This window comes from Pleuronectes platessa, chromosome 17 (assembly GCF_947347685.1).
Source record: "Pleuronectes platessa chromosome 17, fPlePla1.1, whole genome shotgun sequence".
NCBI lineage: Eukaryota > Metazoa > Chordata > Actinopteri > Pleuronectiformes > Pleuronectidae > Pleuronectes > Pleuronectes platessa.
In genome coordinates this window covers 4548493-4571191 of record NC_070642.1, presented here as the reverse complement: position 1 = coordinate 4571191, position 22699 = coordinate 4548493, and the positions used below count along the sequence as shown (strand labels likewise).

Below are 22699 nucleotides of genomic sequence, written 5' to 3'. Positions count from 1 at the left end.
TCTTAGAAATGGCCTGAAAGTGACACAGCAAAGTTCATTAGGGTCTCCTTGCAAGGTATCTGGTGCTGGGCGCTTGACGAGGTAGTGACTGCTTGTGAGGCTATTTGGGGAGCGACAGAAGCTGGGAACATGAGAGCACTTGTCCATCACCGTGGCTCTCTCTTGGCAACCTTGCTCGCTGACTGACAATAAGCCTGGTCCCCAATCAGTCAGTGAGTTAGTACTTCAGTATTTGTAACACAAACTCTTCTGATTTCTCCACTTGCACCATATTTGTTGAAATCTTCTTCACTTTCTGATACTATCAATAAATAAAGTTGTCAGAAAAAGAGGCCAGTGTCTATGGCCATGCACATGAACGAAGTCTTCAGGCGGAGAGACATACACCCCTCTATCTCTGCCCTCCACTGACCCACTTTGCTCACTGACGTGCACTAGATCTCCAGGTGCTTGTCGAAGCAGAATTATGACGTACTCGGCCCTCAGCAAGTGATCATTTGAAAGAGGTCCACTCTGTCTAGAGATGCTGGACACACCTCAATTAGGCCTTTTTAAATGAAACCAAGTTTGCTTTGACATGAAGCATCACAGAGACGCTGGGAGAAATACAGCGGGGTCAGACGCGAACAGTTCCAAGAGACAAAAGTCTCACATGAACACAGAGGATATACAGCTTCCTGACAGCTTTAGTGGGAGTGGGAAGACACGGTATAATGGAATCTAAATAACACTTGTGCAGGGCTCATTAAAGTTGCCCTGTGTGCCTGGTCATTTACTCTCCTCTTGTGTCACCTTCATTGCTCAAAGTGGGGTGGAAGGGGTTTGCAGCCGCCTTGTTTCCAACATGCTTAAGAACATGCCGCGAAGACAGACTGGTCTGATTTATGTCCTGTGAGAGTGTTGCTGTTTTTTATAGGCTATAAAAATTACCATTACACTGACTGCCCTCTAAACAATTTAATCCCACAACCATGTAAAAAAAAGCTAAAGCCGCCACTGGAGGAGGAAGAAAAAATAGAAACGCACATTTATTTTCCCTCCTTGGAGTGGATTTCACACCCGAGCTGCAGTCACTGGCCATCACTTCCACTGGCTACCAGCCATTAAGTCAACATTGAACCTGATAGTAGCATCCCATTCCAGTCCAAGTCCAAAATTAGCTCAGATTAAATTATTGATGCTGGATAGTCATGCTTTCTCTCTCTGCTTTGGTTGCACACCAGGTCTACAGCCTGTGTTACACCTCTACACTTACAGCACTTTGAAATACAGTAAATGCTGATTTCAACATATTAAGGTTCTTAGAATGTCAATGGTTAATGAAAATGACTAAACTCACAAAAATGCAGGAACGTAAATATCTTTACAATGATCCAAATGTTTTTGAGATATTTCAATCAGAACCAAAGATTTTATCCTTGCCACCAACATGGCTAAGACCAAACAAACCCAACCAAACTACTTTAGTCAATGCTGACGCTCCAGTTGCTAGAAAAAGGCTGAGCGAGCATTTCAGTGTACATCAAAATACAGCAAAAACTATGTCAACACCGCGGGAAGGTTTTAAACTATATAGTGTGACGTAACGTATTTCAATCATACTCTATGGATAACAATGTGGCCACACAACTACTGACTGTTTTGAGAGAGTGACTAGTACTAAAAACCTTGAGTTCAGAACAGTCCGATATCTGAGCTATTTTCACACAGGGATTCATTGTAGGTGCTTTATAACTACAATATAACAATATGTGTGAAATAATTTTTTTAAAAGCATTATAGGTTCTATTTCAAGGACAGTGAAACTCATTTTCATTAATTAAAAGGAAGCATTTTCTTCTCTATAGCCTTTCAGCCTTTCATAATTGATTGCATAATTATGCAACAACAGTATTTATAGCTCGAGAAAGTGTATTGATCAATCAACAGAGAGAAAAAAACGATGTGGTTTTTAGAAAAAGCACTGAACACGAGGTCCACATTGATTTCCTGGGCTTTCAACTGCAAGACTGTTTTATAACATTCCGTAACCATTTGGATAACAGTTTATTATTTATTAAACACAATTGTAAAACATTTGAAGTTCCAACCTATCATTTGCTGTTTTTATGTTTTACATGATTATACATTGTAAATTTTTCACTGTTTTGGGTACATTTTATAAATAAAACAAGCCACTTGAGTGAAGGGAAATGTTTACACATTTATTCAATATGAAATAAATAATTAGTTGCAGTCCCAGTAGTGTCTAATTATTCAGGTAAGACATTGAAACTTTGCATTCTCTAAACCAGAAACAAATCCATTCGGGCATGAAGCTGCAGCAGACGCCTACCTTGAGGCAACAACTCATACTCTATCAGTGCAATGCTAAATACCAGAATGACATGCCAAATTCAGACCTCCCTGTAGTGGGATGAGCTCAAAACCTGCATGTGTAAGAGTAGCTTGTCCAGACACATGTAGACAGCATGAGGAAAATGAGTGCAAACAGCCTTGAGGGGATGGAAAGTAAATCCAATTTAACCATGCAGATTAACAGGTCAGGCTCGGCCTCAAACTTGCCTCTTTTCACAGTTTATTTACCCGTCTGTAGCAGGGTTTTTTTTCCGAATAGTCCTGGCTCGTCCGAAGTGTGACAGTGCTGCTGGGACTAGCTAACCGGCTCGACATCCCACCCCTCACTGGCAACACCGGCAGTATATTAAAATAACTCACGTGCACACGACTCACCCCAACATGCCCGCTAGACATTACCTTATACAAGACCAGCGTGTTCTGCTGTCTGCTGGCCTGTGAGCAAATGTGAGCTCCCCTGCTGCCCCTGGCCTCAACCCCACCTGCCTCCTTCACCCTGCAGCCCCCTCCACCTTCAGCCCCCACCTCTCCTGAGTTTCTGTGGACATGATCTCGCATGACTCAACAAAACCCCGGGCCTGGAGCAGCCCTGTCCAAAGCTTTTTCCCAAATGGGGAGGAGAAGGTAGACTCTGTGGACCGGAAGTGCAGCCCTCTGCTTGGCTCAAATTGGCCTGCCTTTCAAGCCTGATGAATTCTGGCTAAAAATAAAAGCAAAAAGTGGCCCTTGACAGGCGGATGAATGAACTCAGCGGCATTCATCCCACCACATTGTGCAGCCTCTCCAGGTCCCAGGAGTTTGAAGAACAAGGACGGTGTGCGCGGCGCTGGGAGTGCAGCTTTTCCACAAACAAAACATCCCCTTTTCCGTGTGTGGTGGGAATGACTCGGCGGAGCAGTGGAGCAAAATGCAAGATGAGCCAAGTGAGCGGGAATTCCTGCACTCCACCCCTGTCTGTGACCCCAACCCACACACATTCCCCTCACATATTCATAGAAAACAACTCTGAGCAAAACAGAGCAGCAGCAGCAGACTAGATTGAGGATCATAACCAACCCAAACAAATAGAGCAGCAGACGGGCCTCTGAGCTTTACCCTAGAGGAGCTTAAGCCTTGGCCAGACGTTCACTGTTGTCCTGATCGCCCTGTTCACGCACTAGACCTCTGAGCCCAACAACTGGAACCTTCCAGATCACTGTCTGAATACGTTTTATTCTGCAACATTTTTATTGGGCCTTTCAGCCCTATAGGCTGTGTGTGGAATCTCCGGACCTTGAAAATTCACAAATGGCATAAATAGCAACTCAGAAATATATACAAAAAAAACTCACAACAACCATTGTTTTTTTCCATGATCAAATATAAATGAAAATAAAATAGCAGACCAATATGTCCTAAAGGTTGGTACCTTCCAGGTGTCAGGTCACTGTCAGAGTGGGTTACCACATATGTACTCTACACACACTGTGGGGGGGTTCTACATTCATTTAATGGTACTTACTTAGCTAATGTGGAAACTTTGTATAGAGACAAATCCCAACATACCATTAACTCAAGGAACACAGTGAAGTCGAGATCTTACTAAATTATAGAGAAACCCAATAGAAAAACGGGGAGAGTCTAAATTAAAGGAAGCAAGGAGCATACATTTATACCCAAATTATAAATGTCTAAGGGAGGGGTCAACAGGGGTTCTGTTTTTAATGGAAAGAGCATTACACTGATTTCCAAAAATATGTGTAGGCTATGATCGGAAGAAAGTTGAAACCTATGAAGATTTCTGTGATTTTGAAGGCAAGTTGTGTTTATCAGGCTCAAGTGAGTGCTCGTTGGGTCCTCACATAGCGTCAACAACCCAATCCTGTTACATCTGAATCTGTACTGCCTCTAACAGATTCTCTCTCTGAGAGCCAAGGATCCAGCAGTCCCTCCTGCTTCATACATTGTGCATGGATTTGAAGTTCTCTCTCAGGCTCCCTTTACTTTCTTTATTCACTCAATTATCTCCATCAGCTTCATGAGTCAAAACCTAAGTGCAACCTCATGAATATCATCAAGGAGAGACTAATATTCCTGCTTTTAAATCTTATTAAGACACTATAGATTTTTTATAAACTGCGCAAACTAGAAATGCAAGAATCATCATTTGCTTGAATGATGGTGCAAGACTCCTTTGTGGTTTTCCATATGTGCAAGGTCTGCACATTTCTCAAGACTGCCAATTATCAGAGACCACATTACAAATGACGTTAAAGCTCCTGGCGGCCGTGTGGGCCAACCAAGAACAGCACATTCTCAATCCTTACAACCAGTCAGTGGCAGAACAAAAGATTGATTGGCAAGACGTGATAGGTGATACAGCAGAGTTATAAATAGACTCACCGCTGGTGGACAGGGCAGTGTTTCATGACCACTGCATAGCGCTGTCGGTTTAGAGTGTCTGTGGCAAAGAGTCATACGACTCAGCTCAGGATTGAAAAACAGAAAAGAACCAGGCACTTTTTTGAAACACTTATAGATCCTGAAAAAGGATCAGGAAGCCTCAAATCTCCTGGAACTTGAGAACAGAGACAATCTGACGTTCTCACGCATGTCAAAAGCAAAGAGCGTCCAGCTTTGGGGATTCAAAGGGTTTTGTGGTATGTGAAGCATAAATGATCTGCCCGCCAAGACGGAGGAGTCCACCTTTTCAGGGGGAGGATTTTTCTTTTGTTTTGATGTCACTGCACACGGCACACTACAATGAGAATCATCAAAACATTACATCATGCCGGAAAAATCCACGAGAGAAACTGCAAGGTTTTCCAGCTGTGGTTTGCTGCACATCGATCAAAGCTCAGCAGGAAAAGAAAGGAATTAGTGGAGAGAAGCTCTGAGCGCCATTTGTTAACAAACAGATTGAGACGATCAGACTTCTGAATCAGACCCTGGAGGTGGTCTTTTCTAAAAAAACGAGAAATGCCTCAATGAGGGAGGATATTAGCATAAAACAAGGTGTTGATTTTTGATTTTAAAACGTATCTCAGCTCCTAAGAATTTGTTTTTAAACAATAATAACATTTATTTCTCTTCATTTCAAACATGTAAACAAGCACATTTGTAACTGAAAGATTTTGTCGGCTAAAGAGCTCCGCATATTCACACAGAATTGATTGATTCAAAGACATTCCAGGGATATAATGGGAATAATTTCTCCCACTCGGTGTCATAAGTGCATGCAACATGCCTCACAGTGACCGGAACAATGGCTTCCTTCACTGCCTTTCGCCAGGCTGGGGCTGGGGAGGTGCATGATGGGAAGCAGACAGGCAGACAGAGTCGTTCAGTTGAGCTGGGATACTTCAGAGAGGCCACGGACGAACCCAGGCAACAAGCAATAGCACTTAAACTTCCAGACATGCACCATGTGTGAATTATGTGCTTGGATTACTCCTGCTTTGTAAAACACACACTCAGTCGGTATTAGAGGGCAAGCAGTTCACAAACCTCCTACAAGTCAGAAATACAAGCACTTCTTTTAAGGACAGGCTGCTGTCTGCACTCCATATTTCTACATTTGATGCCTTGTTCAAAGATGCATCACTTGTTCCAGTGGAGATAACACAACTGCAATTTTCATGTTTGTTTGCTTTAAGCGTTTTAAAAGAATGTTTTCTAATTGTTTTTCTTCATAAATTTCTTAAGAAAAAAAAGAAGCAAGGATTGAATTTGAGGCCTTAGGAAATATTAATAAATAAGGATATATGCTTGATTTCGATTCTCTTAAAGCCTTGTGTATTTTTGACAAACAAATGCACAGACGAAATGAAAATGGTTTTCGTACGCTCTTTGAAGACAGAGAAACCCCTTTGGATACTAACAGCAAAACACAAAGTGTTTGAATAATTGTTTTAACCACACAGGATTCTATTTAGTTGAGCAGGAAGCAGGAAGTCATTTTGGATTTCTCACCCCACGAGGTAGAATAGAAAAAAACAACTTAGACAGATGTTTATGGAATATTTAAGTATCACAGAACTTTGAATTATATTTGTTCTTTGTGCAAGGAAAGGATAGGTTCACTGATATTACAACTATTTTGCATGTTGTCTCATTCCACATTATTGGACATATTCGAGCAAACAGTGTCTGTCAAGTTCCAACGAAATGGAGAAAGTTATAGTAGGGCTGTGTTAATGTTTGTGTTTAGTTTGGAGAAGATCCAATGTGTTTTTTCTAAATCATCCAGATAGGGGGCGCTAGCAAGAGTAGCGTAATAACATTAGCACTGATTCTGGGTCACTATCAGCTCCTGGGCTAAGTTTTGCGTCTGTGTGCAGTAGCATAATTATAGAGAGAAAGACAGCTAGCTAGCATTCGAAAAAAAATCGTGCTTCCGCGCTTGTTCGAGGTGTATCGATGACATGACCTTAAAATGCCACTCAAGCTTCCGCTACAGGAGAGAGGAAGATGGCCGCAGGTGAAAACATCAGGCATATGTGGACCACTGAGGAGAGGACAATAATTCCTCAATTAATAAAAAAAACAAGCAAAGTATGCTCTCCATCACCAAGCTTTGAACTGGTTAATCAATCCATTCTTTTTTTAAGAGTTGAAAAATAAGTGGACAAGTAGAGAAAAAGCTATTCTAAATAATTCTGATCTATATATATTTTAGTGGGGGGGAGGGCAGCAGCGTTACTACACTAGCACAGCGTGCCGCAACCATGGCCCCGTCAAAGTAAAAGTCACCACGCTGAGCGTGACACTCAGATGCCGGCACTCCACGTGGTCTGAGCTAAGTACTCTGACAATCTAACTCCACTACTTACACTTAGCCACAAACCCTGGCTATGAATCTAACAGTTCAGGGAACAAAGAACGCCTTTGTGTTTGCTTGAAGACTTTTTAGGAAAAGCTGGGCTAGGAGAGCTCCCATTTAATACATACCCAATGCATGTGAGAGCTGCCATAAAGACATTTGTGAGCGACAAGTCACTTTAGAGATGTGGTCACCCGTTTAACAGGCATAATTTCGTGAAATAGTTTTCCTGGATCTATTAAAGGAAGGGCTTTAAAATGTAGGTTTCCCTCGTTTATTTTGTCAGTAAATCACTGGAGTAATTCACAGCATGACGCTTGTTAGAGACATAAGAGTGAAAGTTGGATTAATAAACATCGAATATTAAAGCCCACAACAGTTTTTATTCTTGCACCTGCAAAGGAAGTCAGAGAAGGAAGCTGTATTTCCTTTTGACAGCTAGTTATAAATTAAAAAGTTAAAAATGCACTTTGTCAAGAGTTAATTAGTTTCAAAGAAAGCAGTTTTCTCCTGTTGTTTGACAACATACAAGTGACATAATCAGTCTTCAAGAGCATTAAATCATCTGCTGAAATCAGGTATTTTAACTTTTAAAACCCACTTTTAAACTTGTTTTGCTTTGGAGCAAATATGTATCTATGAATTATCTTAAAGCTAAAATTAAAAAGTTTTGTTAAATGTAGGTTAATATAAATATAAAGAATCAAAGAACAGCTCAGTCTGTTTTTTTGTGTTTGTGTGCATCACTGTGTAAAATGTTGCCTCGGCTTCGCACAAACTAACCACAACAGGAAAAAATAAAAAACTGCCTTCCTGTCAACAGTAAAATTAATGTGTTGAAATGTCGAAACCAAACTTAGGTTACTGTATCAGCGCTACTCACAGACTTGCCCTTCATCATCCGATAGTGATTAGTGATCATTTATCCACGAGCGGCGTTCAGTCACACTGACACATCTGTGTCACTGTCAGCCAGACAGATGTGAGAGCAGATACATGATTGGCAGGTCGTTGGTGCATGGGGAGGACGTCCCTGCAGCGTGAGGACAGATTGTCCTGTCATGCACTCTCACAGGACAGCTGCAGAGACATGCACAACAGTCAAGGTGGACAACATTTTAACATGAAGAGTAGAACCAGAGAGTTTTATTGGAGATCATCTGTTATAAAACCGCTTATTTGTCAAGTGTCTTTTAGAAGCTATGGCTGCAGAGTAGGAACTTGTACATACTATCAAGGCGCTAAATGAGATTCACATTCTTATTTTGGCCTTTAAATAATATCCTTCTTAATAATTTTTATGAATATATTTTATTATCTATTGCATTTTAATTATCTATTACAATATATTTCCATTAATCCTTTTTTTATTGTACAATTTCCTTTTTGGTTTTACTGTTAAGCACTTTGAGATACATTTCTGGTATTAAAAGTCAACTATATAGAAATGTATTATTAATATTATTAAATGTAAAACATTTGAGCACAAAATCAAATAGTCATTCAGTCCCTTTGAATAAAAACCTCTAAAATACTGTGGGAATACACTGATTCCTCTGTTTCCAGTGACTTCGGTGGTTTTCTCATAAACAAAGATTAACTTTGATTATAATTGATTTCAGGTATATTGTGCTCCTGACAAATGAAATTAATTTGTTAAATAAAGGAAGGTGTAGCTTTAATTAGACTTATGGACTTAAATGCTAAGCGAGAAAGTTCATCGAGGAAGAGGAAAACCATGAAAAGAGTGATGACCAATTTTTTGATTCATTCAAATGTGTCTTAAGACCACTGCAGCTTTTGTATCGTTGGCTGGAGAAAACAGAGGTTTGGATTCTAAGAAATTACAAGATTATTATTATATTTCTAGAAGAATTCTTTTTAATTTACAGTCTTAATCAATGGAGAGGGTTTCCTTAGTTGTCATGATAATTCCATCCAGGCATGTCCTTGAAAGCACTGCTGCACCATTGTTTTTCAAACCACCACCATCAAGGTCAAGAATGAACAATTATGAATAAACTGATAAATTGACAGGGATTACTCCAACAATCTTTTTTAATAAAAATTATGGATTATATATATTATTTATACAATTTATATTACAATTTAATAGTAATTATAAATCAGCTTATTTATTTCCTGTATTTATCTAGCCTTATTTCAACAGAGAAACCACGTAAGCAAGTAGAAGTAAAGACTGAAATTCTCCTCCTATAAAACACAATTCCCATAGTTCATCAGTGCAAGCACCTTATTCTGACCCATGTTTATTCTCTGGCGACCTATAGTGGTGTTATTATGGCGGCTGTGAGGTGCAAGTAGGGTGGAATCGATGTTGTTTATTTTATCCCCAGCAAAAAACACTTTTATTGTAACCATGACAACAAATGTTCTCTAACCTCAACAATAACTTACTTTAGCACAAACTAAATATGTTTTCCCAAAGTTAATCAAGTATTTTTTTGTGTCCAAACTTAACTTAACCATGACCGTTTCCCGACCTTTAGTGCATGTTCATTATTGTTCCCATGACAACAAAAGTCTGGTACTTCTGCCACCGGTATACTCTTGCAGGTCGTACCATTGTTACCATGACAACAAATGTCCTTGCTTTATATAGGCTGCATTAACTACAGTATATGATGAGTTGGGCGAGAGGACTTGTTGATCACAGAGCACTTTACAGTAAATCTCATCCTGACTGTAACTCAGTGAGAGATGACAGCCGTGTGTGTCTGTCTTTCACTTTCAGATTCAAATCAGCAGTGAAATCTGTTATAACTCTGCGACTGGTGTCGACTGATCCAACAGCTCGACCTGAGCGGGTGCTTACAGCGGCACATTTGTGTCAGACACGATGATGGTTACAGCGGCGCCCTGAAGAATCACATTTTCCGAAAAGCCGCAGAGCGCAGAGTGATAGATTAGACCGCTTCTGGTCTGTCACTGTGCGCATGGAGGGGAAAATGACTGCGATAGTTGGCTTAGAGCGCAGCATAAATGTTCCTCATGTATATAACGCTGTAGGAATATACATCACGGTGTTCAAACAGACTCAGCTATCAGACTGAGCAGTTGCTAAGCATGATGAGAACCAATTTGCTTCCTTCCCTCAAGACACAATCCCTGAGTGAGATGAAAGGGGAGCATTGCTACTGTAATCCATCTAAATGGCTGCCTCCTACAGCCTTTCATGCAACCAGGACTATTGATCTCTGCTCGCGCTAACTCTCTCTGCTCTGTCTGCCTTTGTTTCCCGATCTTTCTTCTCCGTCTTTGATATGAAAGCCCCTGCTACTGGACGTTCAACATCAAGAATTGTTTGGGTCAGAGAGCTACACCAAGAATACCAAGCATCAAAACCAGGCAGGCGCTGAAGGCTCACGTCTTTTCAGAAATGTCTTATTGATTTTAACCAGATTCAATGCTTTAAAAAAATCATTTTAGACTTTTATTTTGTCATCACTCATCGATGACTGCTTATGATAAGAAAGTATTTAACATTTCTTTATTTAATGAAACAAAAATAAGATGTTAACGAAACCAAAACCCTTGGAAATTGTAGTTTGACCAAATCATTTTAATTTAAAGTCCACTTACAATGTCAGAGAAGAAAATTAGGTCATGTAGTTCCCAAACTGTTGTTTATTTTTGTTACCATTTATTCAGTACAATGTCAGAAGATAATAAATAAACACTTACCTACACTATTATAGAAATTATTATGAGTCATGTTGACTGTTCTCTCCCTTAATCATATACATTTAAAGATTCACCTGCAGCTACATTTCTACTACATTAATACTTTAGGATAAATTAATAAATTATCAGTATCATAAAGCCAAAAAAAACGTTAGGGGATTTTGCTTACTGATTGGTTTCATTATCTTATCTTCATTTCCTCCCCCAGGGGGGGAATGTTTTTGTCTGCATTTGTTTGTTTGTTAGCTGGATTAGGCAAAAACTACATGACCGACTTCCTTGAAAGTTTGTGGAAGGTTCAGGAATGACCTAAGGAAGAACCTGTTAAATTCTGGACCAGGAGGCGAACCCAGGATTTTTTATTTTCTCTTTATTCGACATTGTGAGATGAAGCGTTTATCAACATTCTGATTGATTTCTCAGATAGTAATTCATTGATCTTGATGAAAAAAAAATGACTTGTTTAGAGGACTGATATTTATGAGTGTGTGTTGTGTAGATCCAAATAGAAATCTGATATATTGAATTTAAGTGTGGTTCCATTTTCTGCAGACACCCTATGTAATATAAACAGTATATTTAGTACATTATTGAAGATGATGCATTTACAAAAGTAAGGATGTGTTGTTTGCTGTGATGCAGGGGTGTGAAAGCTGTTTTTAACACTGCCGGTCTGGGCTGATACACTGTCTCCTTTGATTGGTGGAAAACACCACTGAACAGAATCTCTGGTTTTGCAGAGTTATTCAATATTACTACGCATTTATTGCAATTAATTTAAATGTGTGTAAACCAATGTGTGTGTATCTACAGTTTCATCTATTGACTCAAAGTGCAGTTAAATAGAAGTTTTATTTTAAGGTAATTCATCCTTTTCTTTCGTCTGTAGAATTGATTTGACTGCTCCTGCTCCGTGTTATAGCCCATGGTTATGGCACAGTGGGCCACTCGAGAGCACAGACAGGATCTGCACCTATGGCTGCCTGCTGTGAAATGGCGAGAAGCCACCAACTGCAAATCCTGCTGATCTGGTTGTAAGCTTACTGGTTTACAGTGCGGCACAAGGGCTCTGTGCAGGAAATGGGCACATTACTGCAAGTCCACGCCCGCCCACCTCCCCTCGCACCACTACCCCAAACCCCCTCCCAACCACCTGTGCTGTGGTCTCATGCGAGCCCCCCAACCACCCGCCCACCCTCCAACCCTCAGCAGCTCGCGACACAAACTCCTTTACAGCTGCACTTCTTCAGCAAACCACACGACCCAACACACTCTGTTGCTTTACACTCCGCTGCTTCGATGTCAGCGAAGATATGACATGGTTTGCTGCAAACTGCCTCCCAGTTTATGCAGGGTCAGCGTGCCCACATTAGGAAACACATCTTCATATTTAACTCAAGTGGTGTGTCACCACACAGTTTTTTTTTTAGAGATACGTGGTTTGTAGATAATCTTCTTAATACGCACATTTGGAATTATACACTGGAATGATTTTCTACAGAGGCTGTTTTGCCCGCTGGTTATTTGGTCTGTTTCAGGGAAAACGCTGCTGTTGAGTTTCTTTTAAAGTCATTTTCAATGTCTTTGCAGAAAAAAAAATGTTATTGTAAAGTTTTTTTTAAATAAAATATTGAAATGATGAGGTTGCTACATTGCAAAACAGAACTCCATTTCCCAAGCTTTCACATTCATGGTGTATCCCTCTGATCCCAAAACACTGGCTGGCTGGTTTGAAGGGCACATCCAGGATCTTTAACAACAGAAACTATCCCTAGGTTTTGATTTTCAAAAAGCTCCTGTCCGGAAAAACCAATTCTGAGCTTAAAATTTTGATATTTCTTCAAAATCCATTTATTTCACGTCCATTTAAAAAATATTTACCCAAAATAAACCATTTGCGCACAAACAAGATTATTTAATATTTTGCTCCTCAGCACAAGATTACACATACATGGCATGAAGAGTTAAGCTTTTTCTTCATGATAATTTATCCATTATAACCGTGTTATAGTGCACAGAAGATGTTTTACACTTCTCTTTACATCCAATCATGATTGTGCTATTTCCACAGCCTAACAGAACTTTGTGTTGCAAAGGAAAATTAGCTCATTGTGAGTTAAAAACATAAAATGCCCATAAACTGCTTGGGGTTCAGAGGGATATAATTTCTTCATACCAGCTACACTGTCCAATTATGGTAACAATGACAAACTACAGTTAGGTAACGTCTCGGAGTGAAAGGTTCAGTATCCAAACAACAGCCTCTACACCTCTGCACTTAATCTGCATGAGACAGCATGAGCTCCTCAGACTGAAATGTGTCAAAGCCTTTAATCTGGAGGTCTTAATTAAAAGCTATTAAGATGATTAAAACTGTGATTTGATCTGGGAAGCGTCAACCACTCTTCACTGTTATCTCTATATGTTTTGTTGTGCTTGGAGTGAACTGTCACTTTACAGAGTTATGCCCCACAGCTGAGTTCATGCTCTCATGGGATGTTGAAGTTAAAGCTGAGCTGTAATGATATACAGTGCGTGAACGTGGAGCATTTCTCTGCCTTCTTTAAAGTGTGCGCTCGCGAAACAAACAAGAGATCAAACTTGGGCGTGTGTACTTAATGATCAGTGGTTGTTGTTGCCTGACACTTTGTTTACTCTAGCCTCAGAGCAGCACGCTTATTACTTTCTATTTATACCGTATTCATCTTTCGCAGATGTCAGAGGTTCACAATGGCAGTGTTTTGTTTTTGCAAGGTGTCTCCTAATGTGCAAAGCAGTACAAATAAATCCATCTGGAGAGGAATTCTGACATCTGCCAGAGTCGGTGTCGCGTTCGTTCTGGCTAACGTCCTGGCTAACGTCCTGCCAGGGGTCATTCCAGTTCCCTCCCTCACTCCCCCTCCTTCACTAAAACAATGATCTCATTCCCCGTACCAGCAATCCGCTGATTGTCTGAAATACCTTCCACTATGCTTGACTGAGCGCCACTTCTTTTTCCCATCGACCCAAAGGACAGAGAGAGAGAGAGAGAGAGAGAGAGAGAAAGAGAGAGAGAGAGAGAGAGAGAGAGAGAGAGGTGGGGCGGGGGGGGGGACTCATAATGACCTTGGCAGGAAACATCAACCCCTCTAGCGAGATGGGAACTAGCTTCATTTGGCCCCTTACAGCTAACGGTTTGAATTACAGCCAGTGACTACAAAGCCACTGTAACTCAGCGAGACACAGGGAATGATCCCTGGCAGTGAAGTTGAGGAGAGATGAGATTGATGCCAAATCCATAGCTAGGAAGTCTGATGGCATAATAGGTGCAAACCCCAAAACTGCAATATTCACAGTGGCTTGGGGATCAGATGTCATATTCCTTTCTTTCTATATTACTATATATTAAAGACTAAACAGCCCCAAAACATCTTTTAAAGCAACAATTTAATTGTGTTCTCATATGTGACATTGGTGAAAAAGGATTATAGACTAAACCACAGTCAGACTTTAAGTAAGGAATGGATGAACCTTTCAGTTTTTTTTGTTTTTAGAATATGACAGTTAGTAGAGCTTTCTAAACTTGAATTTAAATTTTATAATATACAATAAATTCTTCCAATAAAACATCTTTGGAATGTTTAGTCATTTAAATTTTCTGTTTACCAACATACACAACATCACCAATACATTGGGTATTGTATATCGGAAGAAAATATTGGTGTACAGATGCTTGTGATATCAGTGTATCACTGCAGCATGTAATCAGATGATAAACTTCCGGCTCAGCTCACAAATGTCCTTAAATGGTCCTTGATATCATATTCATCACCCGTGGACACCCAATCCTCTCTGCTGTGTCTGTCTGGGTTATGAGTTTAAAAAACACAAAGTAGAATTGCTCAACAGCCAACAATTTTAATCCTCATCAGCAACGTGTGCAAAAGGTTAGTATCATATTTCATATACATTTCAGTGTGACGAGTTTAACTCTACCAACTCAGTACGAGGGAAAAAACAGTGACAACTGGTAACCTTCCACTGTTTCTGTGGGTACTGCGATGTCAGTGAACAGAACAAAAGGGTGTCACATATGAGGATATGACCTCAGATTTCAGACGAAGGCGCACAGAACAGCATTCTTCTGCCTGTGCAGGGCGGGGTGGTTCAAAATTAACACTGTTTATTCTATCGTCATTTACACAGATGTCTGATTTGTGCTACTTCAAAAAGTAGGGTAAATAGATACAATCCTTCTAGAGTGTTTAATTTTACTTAGGCTACTTCCCTCTTTCTGCAGATTTCAAGTCATTTCAAAAGCATTGCTTTTAAAGTGAATGTGTACTTTGATTTTTATTTCAGTTTGGTCCACGTGCCGAGCTGCTAACATAAAGGAGGCAGGGTTTATGACCTAGTCTATGCGACAGCCAGCCACCAGGGGGCGATGAATTTGATTTTAGCTTCAATTTTGGGAGCTGACATGTCGTCCATCTCTATATACAGATGATCAGACTTTTAAAATAGATGTTTGGCTTCTCATCTGTTGGGTGGTACTCCTGTTGGTGTCTGAGCATGTATTTAAAGCTTAACTTGAAGCTGTGCTTAGCATAGCTAGCATTGTTAGCATAGCCATAACGATATGGCATATGATGTGTGTAGCCGATAGTCAGTATAAATAAAAAGAATAAGATAAGGTGTAGAGATTGGTATCTGTTTTGAGAGCGCCGAGGTTGGCAGGTTAAGAGTGTGGTTGCACTGTTCCCTTGCTCTGAAAGACGTTACACCGTGCACATGCACATGCACATGCACCCCAACCACTTCCCAAGACAAAAGCGTACACAGGGAGTGGGCCTTCATTCTCTGCTCAGGACGTCATAACTTCACTATACATTTACAAGCTACACACAGAGGCAGAAGTAGGGCTGCAATATTTTCTGGTAACCTTCATTTTTAACTTTAAGTTTAAATATGAATAAAAGTGTGAGGTCGCAGTGCAGGAGTGGCTCTTTATCTTTTCGGCATGAGCATCAACATTATGTGACTCAGCAGCTGCCGAGACAAGTGCGGGACTTTAAATTGTAACTGCCACTACAACCGTGCTTCAGTGTTCCCTGAGAGGATATAGAGTCGGGAACACCAAAGGAGGCCTAAACAAAGAGACACACTATTTACTCTGGTCTTCTGCTCTAATTTGATATGGTTTGCATATTGTTTCTACAGTGGCAGCAGGGGGTAGGATCCGGGGAGTACACAGACAACAGTGTTTACTATGAATAAGCACTGCAACCCTAAGAAAATGCAACTTGAATACATGGAGGAGGCCATTTTTATGTGCTGTAATAATGGTGCCATTACAGTTACCAAGGTGAATATCTAACACAGTAAAGGCACTTCATGTGGCTCTGTGGCCACTCTTGTTCCCATTGGAAACTGTGGCTCCCATATCACTCACACCAAAGTCAGTGGAATTCAAAAACAACATGCAAACGCTACAACAAAGGAGTTCTCAAGTATAGAGGAATGCATCTCAGAAACAAGTTTAACACATGCGAAAGTCTCTAAGCTATTTTTATGATCAGTGTCAGGGTCAGGGGCAATTATCTCTCTGAACTGTCCAACTGACAACAGACAAACTGACGCGTAAAGAAGAATTTGATTCCTGAAGGGAGAACTGAAATTAAAAGCAAACCATTTATCAGGAAGCAACGTCAAAAGCAGAAATGTGAGGAGGTCCTTTTACAGATTCCTAAGAATGAGCCTTTATGTTTTAAGTCAGACACTGACACACAGATTGTTTCAGAGAATTGCGAAAGTTAAAATTCTGCCAAATTTTGTCTAATAACAAAATTAAAGCTGATATGAAAAACCTTACCATTTTGACAGTTTTTTAAAAATTAGATTTCAAATATATGGAAGAAGTTTAGAAATATTTTTAATAAAACCAAGTTCCAAATATTACTACATATACTTTTCAACTTCAGATTTATTAAAGAATCCACATTATTATGTTAGAGGGATACATTTATGTAAATTCTAAATTAAATTAGGCAAAGTCGATTCACAATTCTGATAATTTTGACACTGACACTTTTTTCTACTGCTAAATTTACCATCTGATTTCAGTGGAGGATGAAGACCAAAAACAGAGCATTGAAATAATTTCTAAAAAAACATTCCTAATCAATGTGGCTCACAAGGATCAACATTTGGTTTCTGTGTAATACATGTGGCTGCAAATGTCAGTGAAGCGAAGGCTTAGCTGGATGTTTTGTAAGAAGTGTCAGAGTTCTTAGAACTTTGAACAGAAATCTGAAGGAATCCAAGCTGAAATCAAACAATGGGTTTAAACAATCCTACAAAGTCAACATAATGAAAACAATTTTATATCACTCGATCACCTACTCCGTCAAGTTAAAAGTTGTAACATTAAACTCATAACAAAATTTCGTCCCAAATGTCTTTTACACTTTATTATGATTAAGCTAAATTGCTGAGTGTCTTAAAAGCTCTAGCTGGAGACGAGTTCGTTCTAAGTGAGGAGCTGAGGTGCAAGTCCAACCAGCAGTGGTGCAGGCTCAGCAGGTGTACAACCTCCTGCTCACTATAAGGAGACCAAAGGAGGCAGCAGCACCTCTGCACTGAACCCACCCCAGTTCAGAGCGTGCACGTTCAAACAGACCTCTGCAGTACTCTCCCTTCTCTTTCCACTCATTGTAGTATTGTAGTAATCCAGCACAAACAGGACATTGTGCTTTGCTAAATGTTTTCTCTTTGTTCACCAAGTGCCACTTCACAAACACCTCATTCTTCTACCCTCCCTCTTCCACTATTCCAGTGCTTTCCTTCCAAAGCTATCAGGGCCACATGTGCATCATTTCACTAGTTCCATGGGTCTTGCACAGTTATAAACTCCTGGATGACTGCAGGATGGGTACTCAAGTATGAGGAGTTCACAAGGCTAAGCTTGAGGCAGTAGTACAAGTCTGTGAGATCATCAAACAGGTTTGACGCAACCATCAGGATGATTTACGTGTCCCAATGAAAAAAAAAAAAAACATCCAAACAAAAGCTGAGCAATTAGAAATGTGCCCCTGGTGGTTTAGATTTGATATCTTCTTGGCAACTGAGCAGCAAACACACTGAGAGAGAGAGAGAGAGAGAGAGAGAGAGAGAGAGAGAGAGAGAGAGAGAGAGAGAGAGAGAGAGAGAGAGAGAGAGAAACACTCTGACTTTGGAACTGCAGACTGACGGGAGCTGCGTGGCTCTGGCGGGATAATACAATCTGATTTCACATGGCGAGCAAAAAAAAAAACTAAAAAAACACACCAGTGAACATCACTGCCGTGAACGACAGCAGAGGAAGAATGAACGGCCATGACATGATGGAGGAGGAGGGAGGTGGGGTGGTGGGTCGGGAACAATAGCCCTTGGTGTAAGGTGCAGGATCTTAGATTTCTCCCAGCAGTGCTGCTCCATGTACGCCTCACACTGGCAGCAGCCCAGTCAAACATGCCTTTGTGCTGACGTGGGAGAGCTATGGGAACATGTTTTTTTTTCATCTTTTTTCCAAGCCAAGGCACCGACTTGAGATGAGGAGCGGAGCTGGTGGGGGGGGTTACTCAAATATCCTCAGTGATGCAGATGGGGGGGGGGGGGGGGGGGAGAAGAAAGTATCTATGAGAGAAATGTGGATGTACAGCTTTTTGTTCATTTCAGTAAGGAGGATCAGCTTTTTTCTTTACTGTGCCTCATGAAAATAAAATATGATGCAGTTAGGCGACTGCTGGGATTGTTTCCAGGGGGAATCCATCTCGGATCGCAGCAGGAGATCACTTTATCATGTCCCAGACTTCGACTGCAAATTCATAGATCTTCGACCTAAAAGTGCTTTGTTACTTTTGGACACTCTTCTGTCATCAGCGTTTCAATACGCTTGACAGGAAGTGCAGTGCTATAAAACATGATTACTATGAGCTCTGTGGCGATGGAGGACCTGAACACTACAGGTCAGATTGGAAATAACATGAGGGCTCCTGTTGCTGGGTGAGATTTCAGTGGGCTCTTCCTGAGCTCATATTGATGCATTTTCAGTTGTGGTGCCCCAGAATAGAGGAAGAAGAAAGAAAAAAAAAAAACTGTCCAAAAGGTTTTCTATAATTATAACAGTTTCTAGGTCCTTTAAACAAAGTTTATTATCCTTTTTTGGGGAGGTTAACACCTCAATATGGGTGTAGCGCACATTTTGGACAAGCTATGGGTGTGTTTTTTTCTGGCAATGTGGGGATTTCCTCAGATTGGGGGGAGTTAACTGTACAATTAGTAATCTACAATGAAAGTGGGTGGGGGTCATTCCAGACCTCAGTCTGTGTTACTCATCATGTGACTTTTAAGCTGCAGCTTTTATAATAATGCACGGGGCAGAAGACGAGAGAGGCAATTCAGAACTATGTGATGCAATAACTGGGCAATCCTTGTTTACTGGCATCCGGCGGAGTCGTATTTGTGATATGTCATACATATTATTTCTCTGAGCTTTGTTGCCCAAATTAAATATTTGATTAGAAAATGAAGACAGATTGTTGCAGGTTTGGATTAATGTAATGTTTTTATTTTATTTTATTTAAAACAGTTCTCTACACCAAACATTTATTATTATCATGTTGAATCAGAATCGGCTTTTATCACCAGGTAGGTTTTCCCATCCAAGTACTTGGCTGTGGTGGGTTATAAAAGAGAAATATATGTACAATATAACACTAGATATGTGCAATGTTTAGTTGTGTGTACATATGCCATAATTATCTTAACATTATAATAATATTGATTTAATAGCCATCCAGCTCTTGAGTAGCAATTTTCTATCTTGTCTTACATCATTGTTATCACCTCAATGAGCAAAAAAGCAATTAATCACCTTTTAAACCAGTAAAGAAAGGACTGGTGCTCTCTGGATCCATTCATACTTAAAAAATACAGATTTTCTAGGGGCATTATTAATTTGGACTATTACGACAAACTGTGGAGAATTAGCCATCAAGCTCGGTGAGTCATGTGTCATTGTTTTCCTGTACGGGGACACAAACGTGTAAAATATGATGCAGATAAACAAATGTGACATCACAGCAGACAATGGCAACGTGTTAACAGCAGGAGAAGCTGGCTGGCAGACTGGATGAAGTGGCATTAAAGCCTGACTGAGTCACCCTCTGACCCCCCCCCACCCCCCCCCCCCCCAGCACACACAAACACCCACGATCACGCGCACACATGCATCCCAACATTTTAAGCGGAGGATTGCCAAAGAAAAGAGAAGGGCATGAGGGGGTGGGGGGGGATACTGTACAGAACAAAAGGCGCCGTGCACGACACTGCGCATGAGTGCTGCAGCCGCACACGTGTTGCGAAAGCGGGGCGACGTCACTGTTCGTTTTTAATATCATCAGCTCCTCCGGTGACAACGTAGCGGGGGGTTACTACGAAACCTGTAGACGGTGCGTCTCTGACTCGCGCGCGCACCGCAGCTCATCCCGCACCGGTCTCGCTGTCTCCGCTGCTGCTGCGTGACATCCCGAATGTCATCACTCTGTGCGGGAACGAAGTCGGCGGCGATGATGATGACAGGGATGCCTGAGGATGGAGGGGAGTGGACGACGTCGCGACCCCCTCCCTCCACCGGTGGCATCATCGCGTTGCATCAGCACTAACAAAGAGGCTGCGATGCCCGTGCACGCCACACCGCTCCCTCCAAATCTGCTGTATCACCGCATTAATGACAGCATCGCTCCAGTCCCCCCGGTGACTTCGGCCACTCGGGGAATCGAACAACAGAAAATCCCCAAACTGTACAAACACATTTATCCTGCAGTCTGATACTGACAGTAAACACCACCGCAGCCTGTGTGTGACACATGCACGCGTGCTTTTCATGTTCCAGAGTCAGCAAATGAAAAACGTGGACGCCAATTTAAAAACTATAATCCAATTAAAAAATGTAGACTACACTATTGCTCTCTAAGGTTGTAACAAGTTGCGTACCATCATGTGCTATTAATTTGGTCTCTTAAAAGGATTTTTAACAAGAAAACATAAATGTGTAAAAATGCGATTCCCAACTACTGTGATTTAAATGTATACAAATATATAACATAAACCCTTATGTACGATTTGCATCAAATAGTACAACACTGACTCCTACACAATAAGAGTGACTGGGACTGACTAAGCCACGACTGCAGCATCAATTCTCATGACAAAGCAGGACCGCGCGTAAAGGCGCAGCGCCTTATTCCGTCCCCATTGTGAGTGAACAACAGAGCCACCAATGTGTGTGGGTGTTTAATCACTCTACATTCGTTTCTGAAGGTAGTCGAGCTTGCTCCTGGTCTGTTTATTTAAACATACGGGCTTAAGACTAAAGACGGGTTGTTAAACGGCACCGTGGGGAGATGAGAGGATTCCATTGGCTGTCGTGGCAAATAAGGCTCGTCCTTACACAGCAAAAATTGTGATTGTGTTTTGTCTCAAGGTATATTAATGAGGGGGTGTAACCACAAATGCAACGTGTGAAAGGCAATAAAGATGCAGCGTGAAATAATAACAACATGCTCCTTTTTGAATGTGAGGAATGAGGTGACTCAGGGAGATGTTTAATGACGCTCCGAGTGACAGCTCCTGTGTTTTGTTGTCGTGTTTGTGTTCTGGAGTGTTTTCCCTGACAGCGGCAGCGTGTCCCACTCTCCGCTGGGACCAGCAACGCCTCGACTTTGCACAAACAGAGACAAACAGAGAAAAACAGGGAGCGCACACGGCGCGTTGACTCAAAGCACAACAGGATGTGGTGCAGAGTTGTGTTTCACTCCTGAACCCGCGTTCACACCCCGGCGCATTACACCCCATTCAGTACCCGCACCGCCGCCGCTGCTTCCAGCTGCCGTGCACGCGGGGCTTCTCCTCCTGTCCTCTCTTATCCATCCCCTTCTTTCTTTTACTACAAGTGACTGCTGTGCCCGTGTTTGACAGCGGGCTGTCTCCCGGCTGCAGCGCCGCTTCCACACCAACTTTCAACTCGCTTTGCGGGCGCATATCAACAAGAGGCACAGATTTGAAGGATTCGCAGAAATACGGCGACGCAGACACGGGTCGGCGTGAGAGAGGGGAACGTAAAGAAACGTGCACGGCGGCTCACCTTTGACTTTCTCTTCCGCTCGTATTCCAGCCCCTGTCGTCCGTTTCCCACGTTAAGTTCTTTCACATGATGGCTCTCTTTGTCGTTTCATCGGAGCTGCGCTGAGACCACTTCTTCTTCTTCTTCTCTTTCTTCTTCTTCTTTTTCTTCTTCTCCTTCTTCTTCTCCTTCTTCTTCGCCCCGCGTCGGTGCGCCTCGGCTCTTTTCTCACTTCACAACAAAACACGAGCGTCTCTCCGGTCTGTTGTGTTACGTGTGTGCGTGCGCGCGTGTCTGCGAGTGAGTGTGTGTGTGTGTGCGCGTGCTAGTGCAGCGCTCAGTCTCCGCAGTTTGTTCCTCTGGACTGGAGCCTCCTCCCCCTCCACCCCCCCCCCCCCCCCTCCTCCTCCTCTCCACTGCTACATTGTTGACATTCGGCCGCTGACGTCACTCCCATCCCTTCATTCACAACATCGTTGGCGCGCTCGTACGCCCTCGATCGTGCGCAGCGCAGCTTGGTGAATTGCACTAGTGGGCCGCTCGGCTGAAACCCCGCCCCTCTCGCGACCGCTCTTTTCGGCCCCCCCATCATCATGATGGAGCAACATGACGCGAGGTATTTCACTAAGTGCAGAGGAGAGCCCGGTTTATTCTGCTCTTTGTCTCTGACTCTGAATCACACTATATTTGAA

General features: G+C 41.7%; 1 protein-coding gene across 2 annotated transcripts in view; it reads right to left on the bottom strand.

The window, feature by feature from the left end:
- Window positions 1-22369, bottom strand: part of bach2b (BTB and CNC homology 1, basic leucine zipper transcription factor 2b) — a 90063-nt gene extending 67694 nt beyond the window's left edge. Inside the window, exons 1-2 of one of the 2 annotated variants that reach the window (XM_053445036.1) lie at window positions 22029-22369; window positions 8043-8239 (exon numbers count right to left, since the gene is read on the bottom strand). In XM_053445036.1, coding sequence (XP_053301011.1) covers window positions 8043-8081 — 39 coding nt within the window. In that variant the 5' untranslated portion in view covers window positions 8082-8239; window positions 22029-22369. The remainder of the gene's footprint in view (window positions 1-8042; window positions 8240-22028) is intronic. The other variant, XM_053445037.1, reaches the window with a different exon arrangement.
- Window positions 22370-22699: the final 330 nt, after the last annotated feature.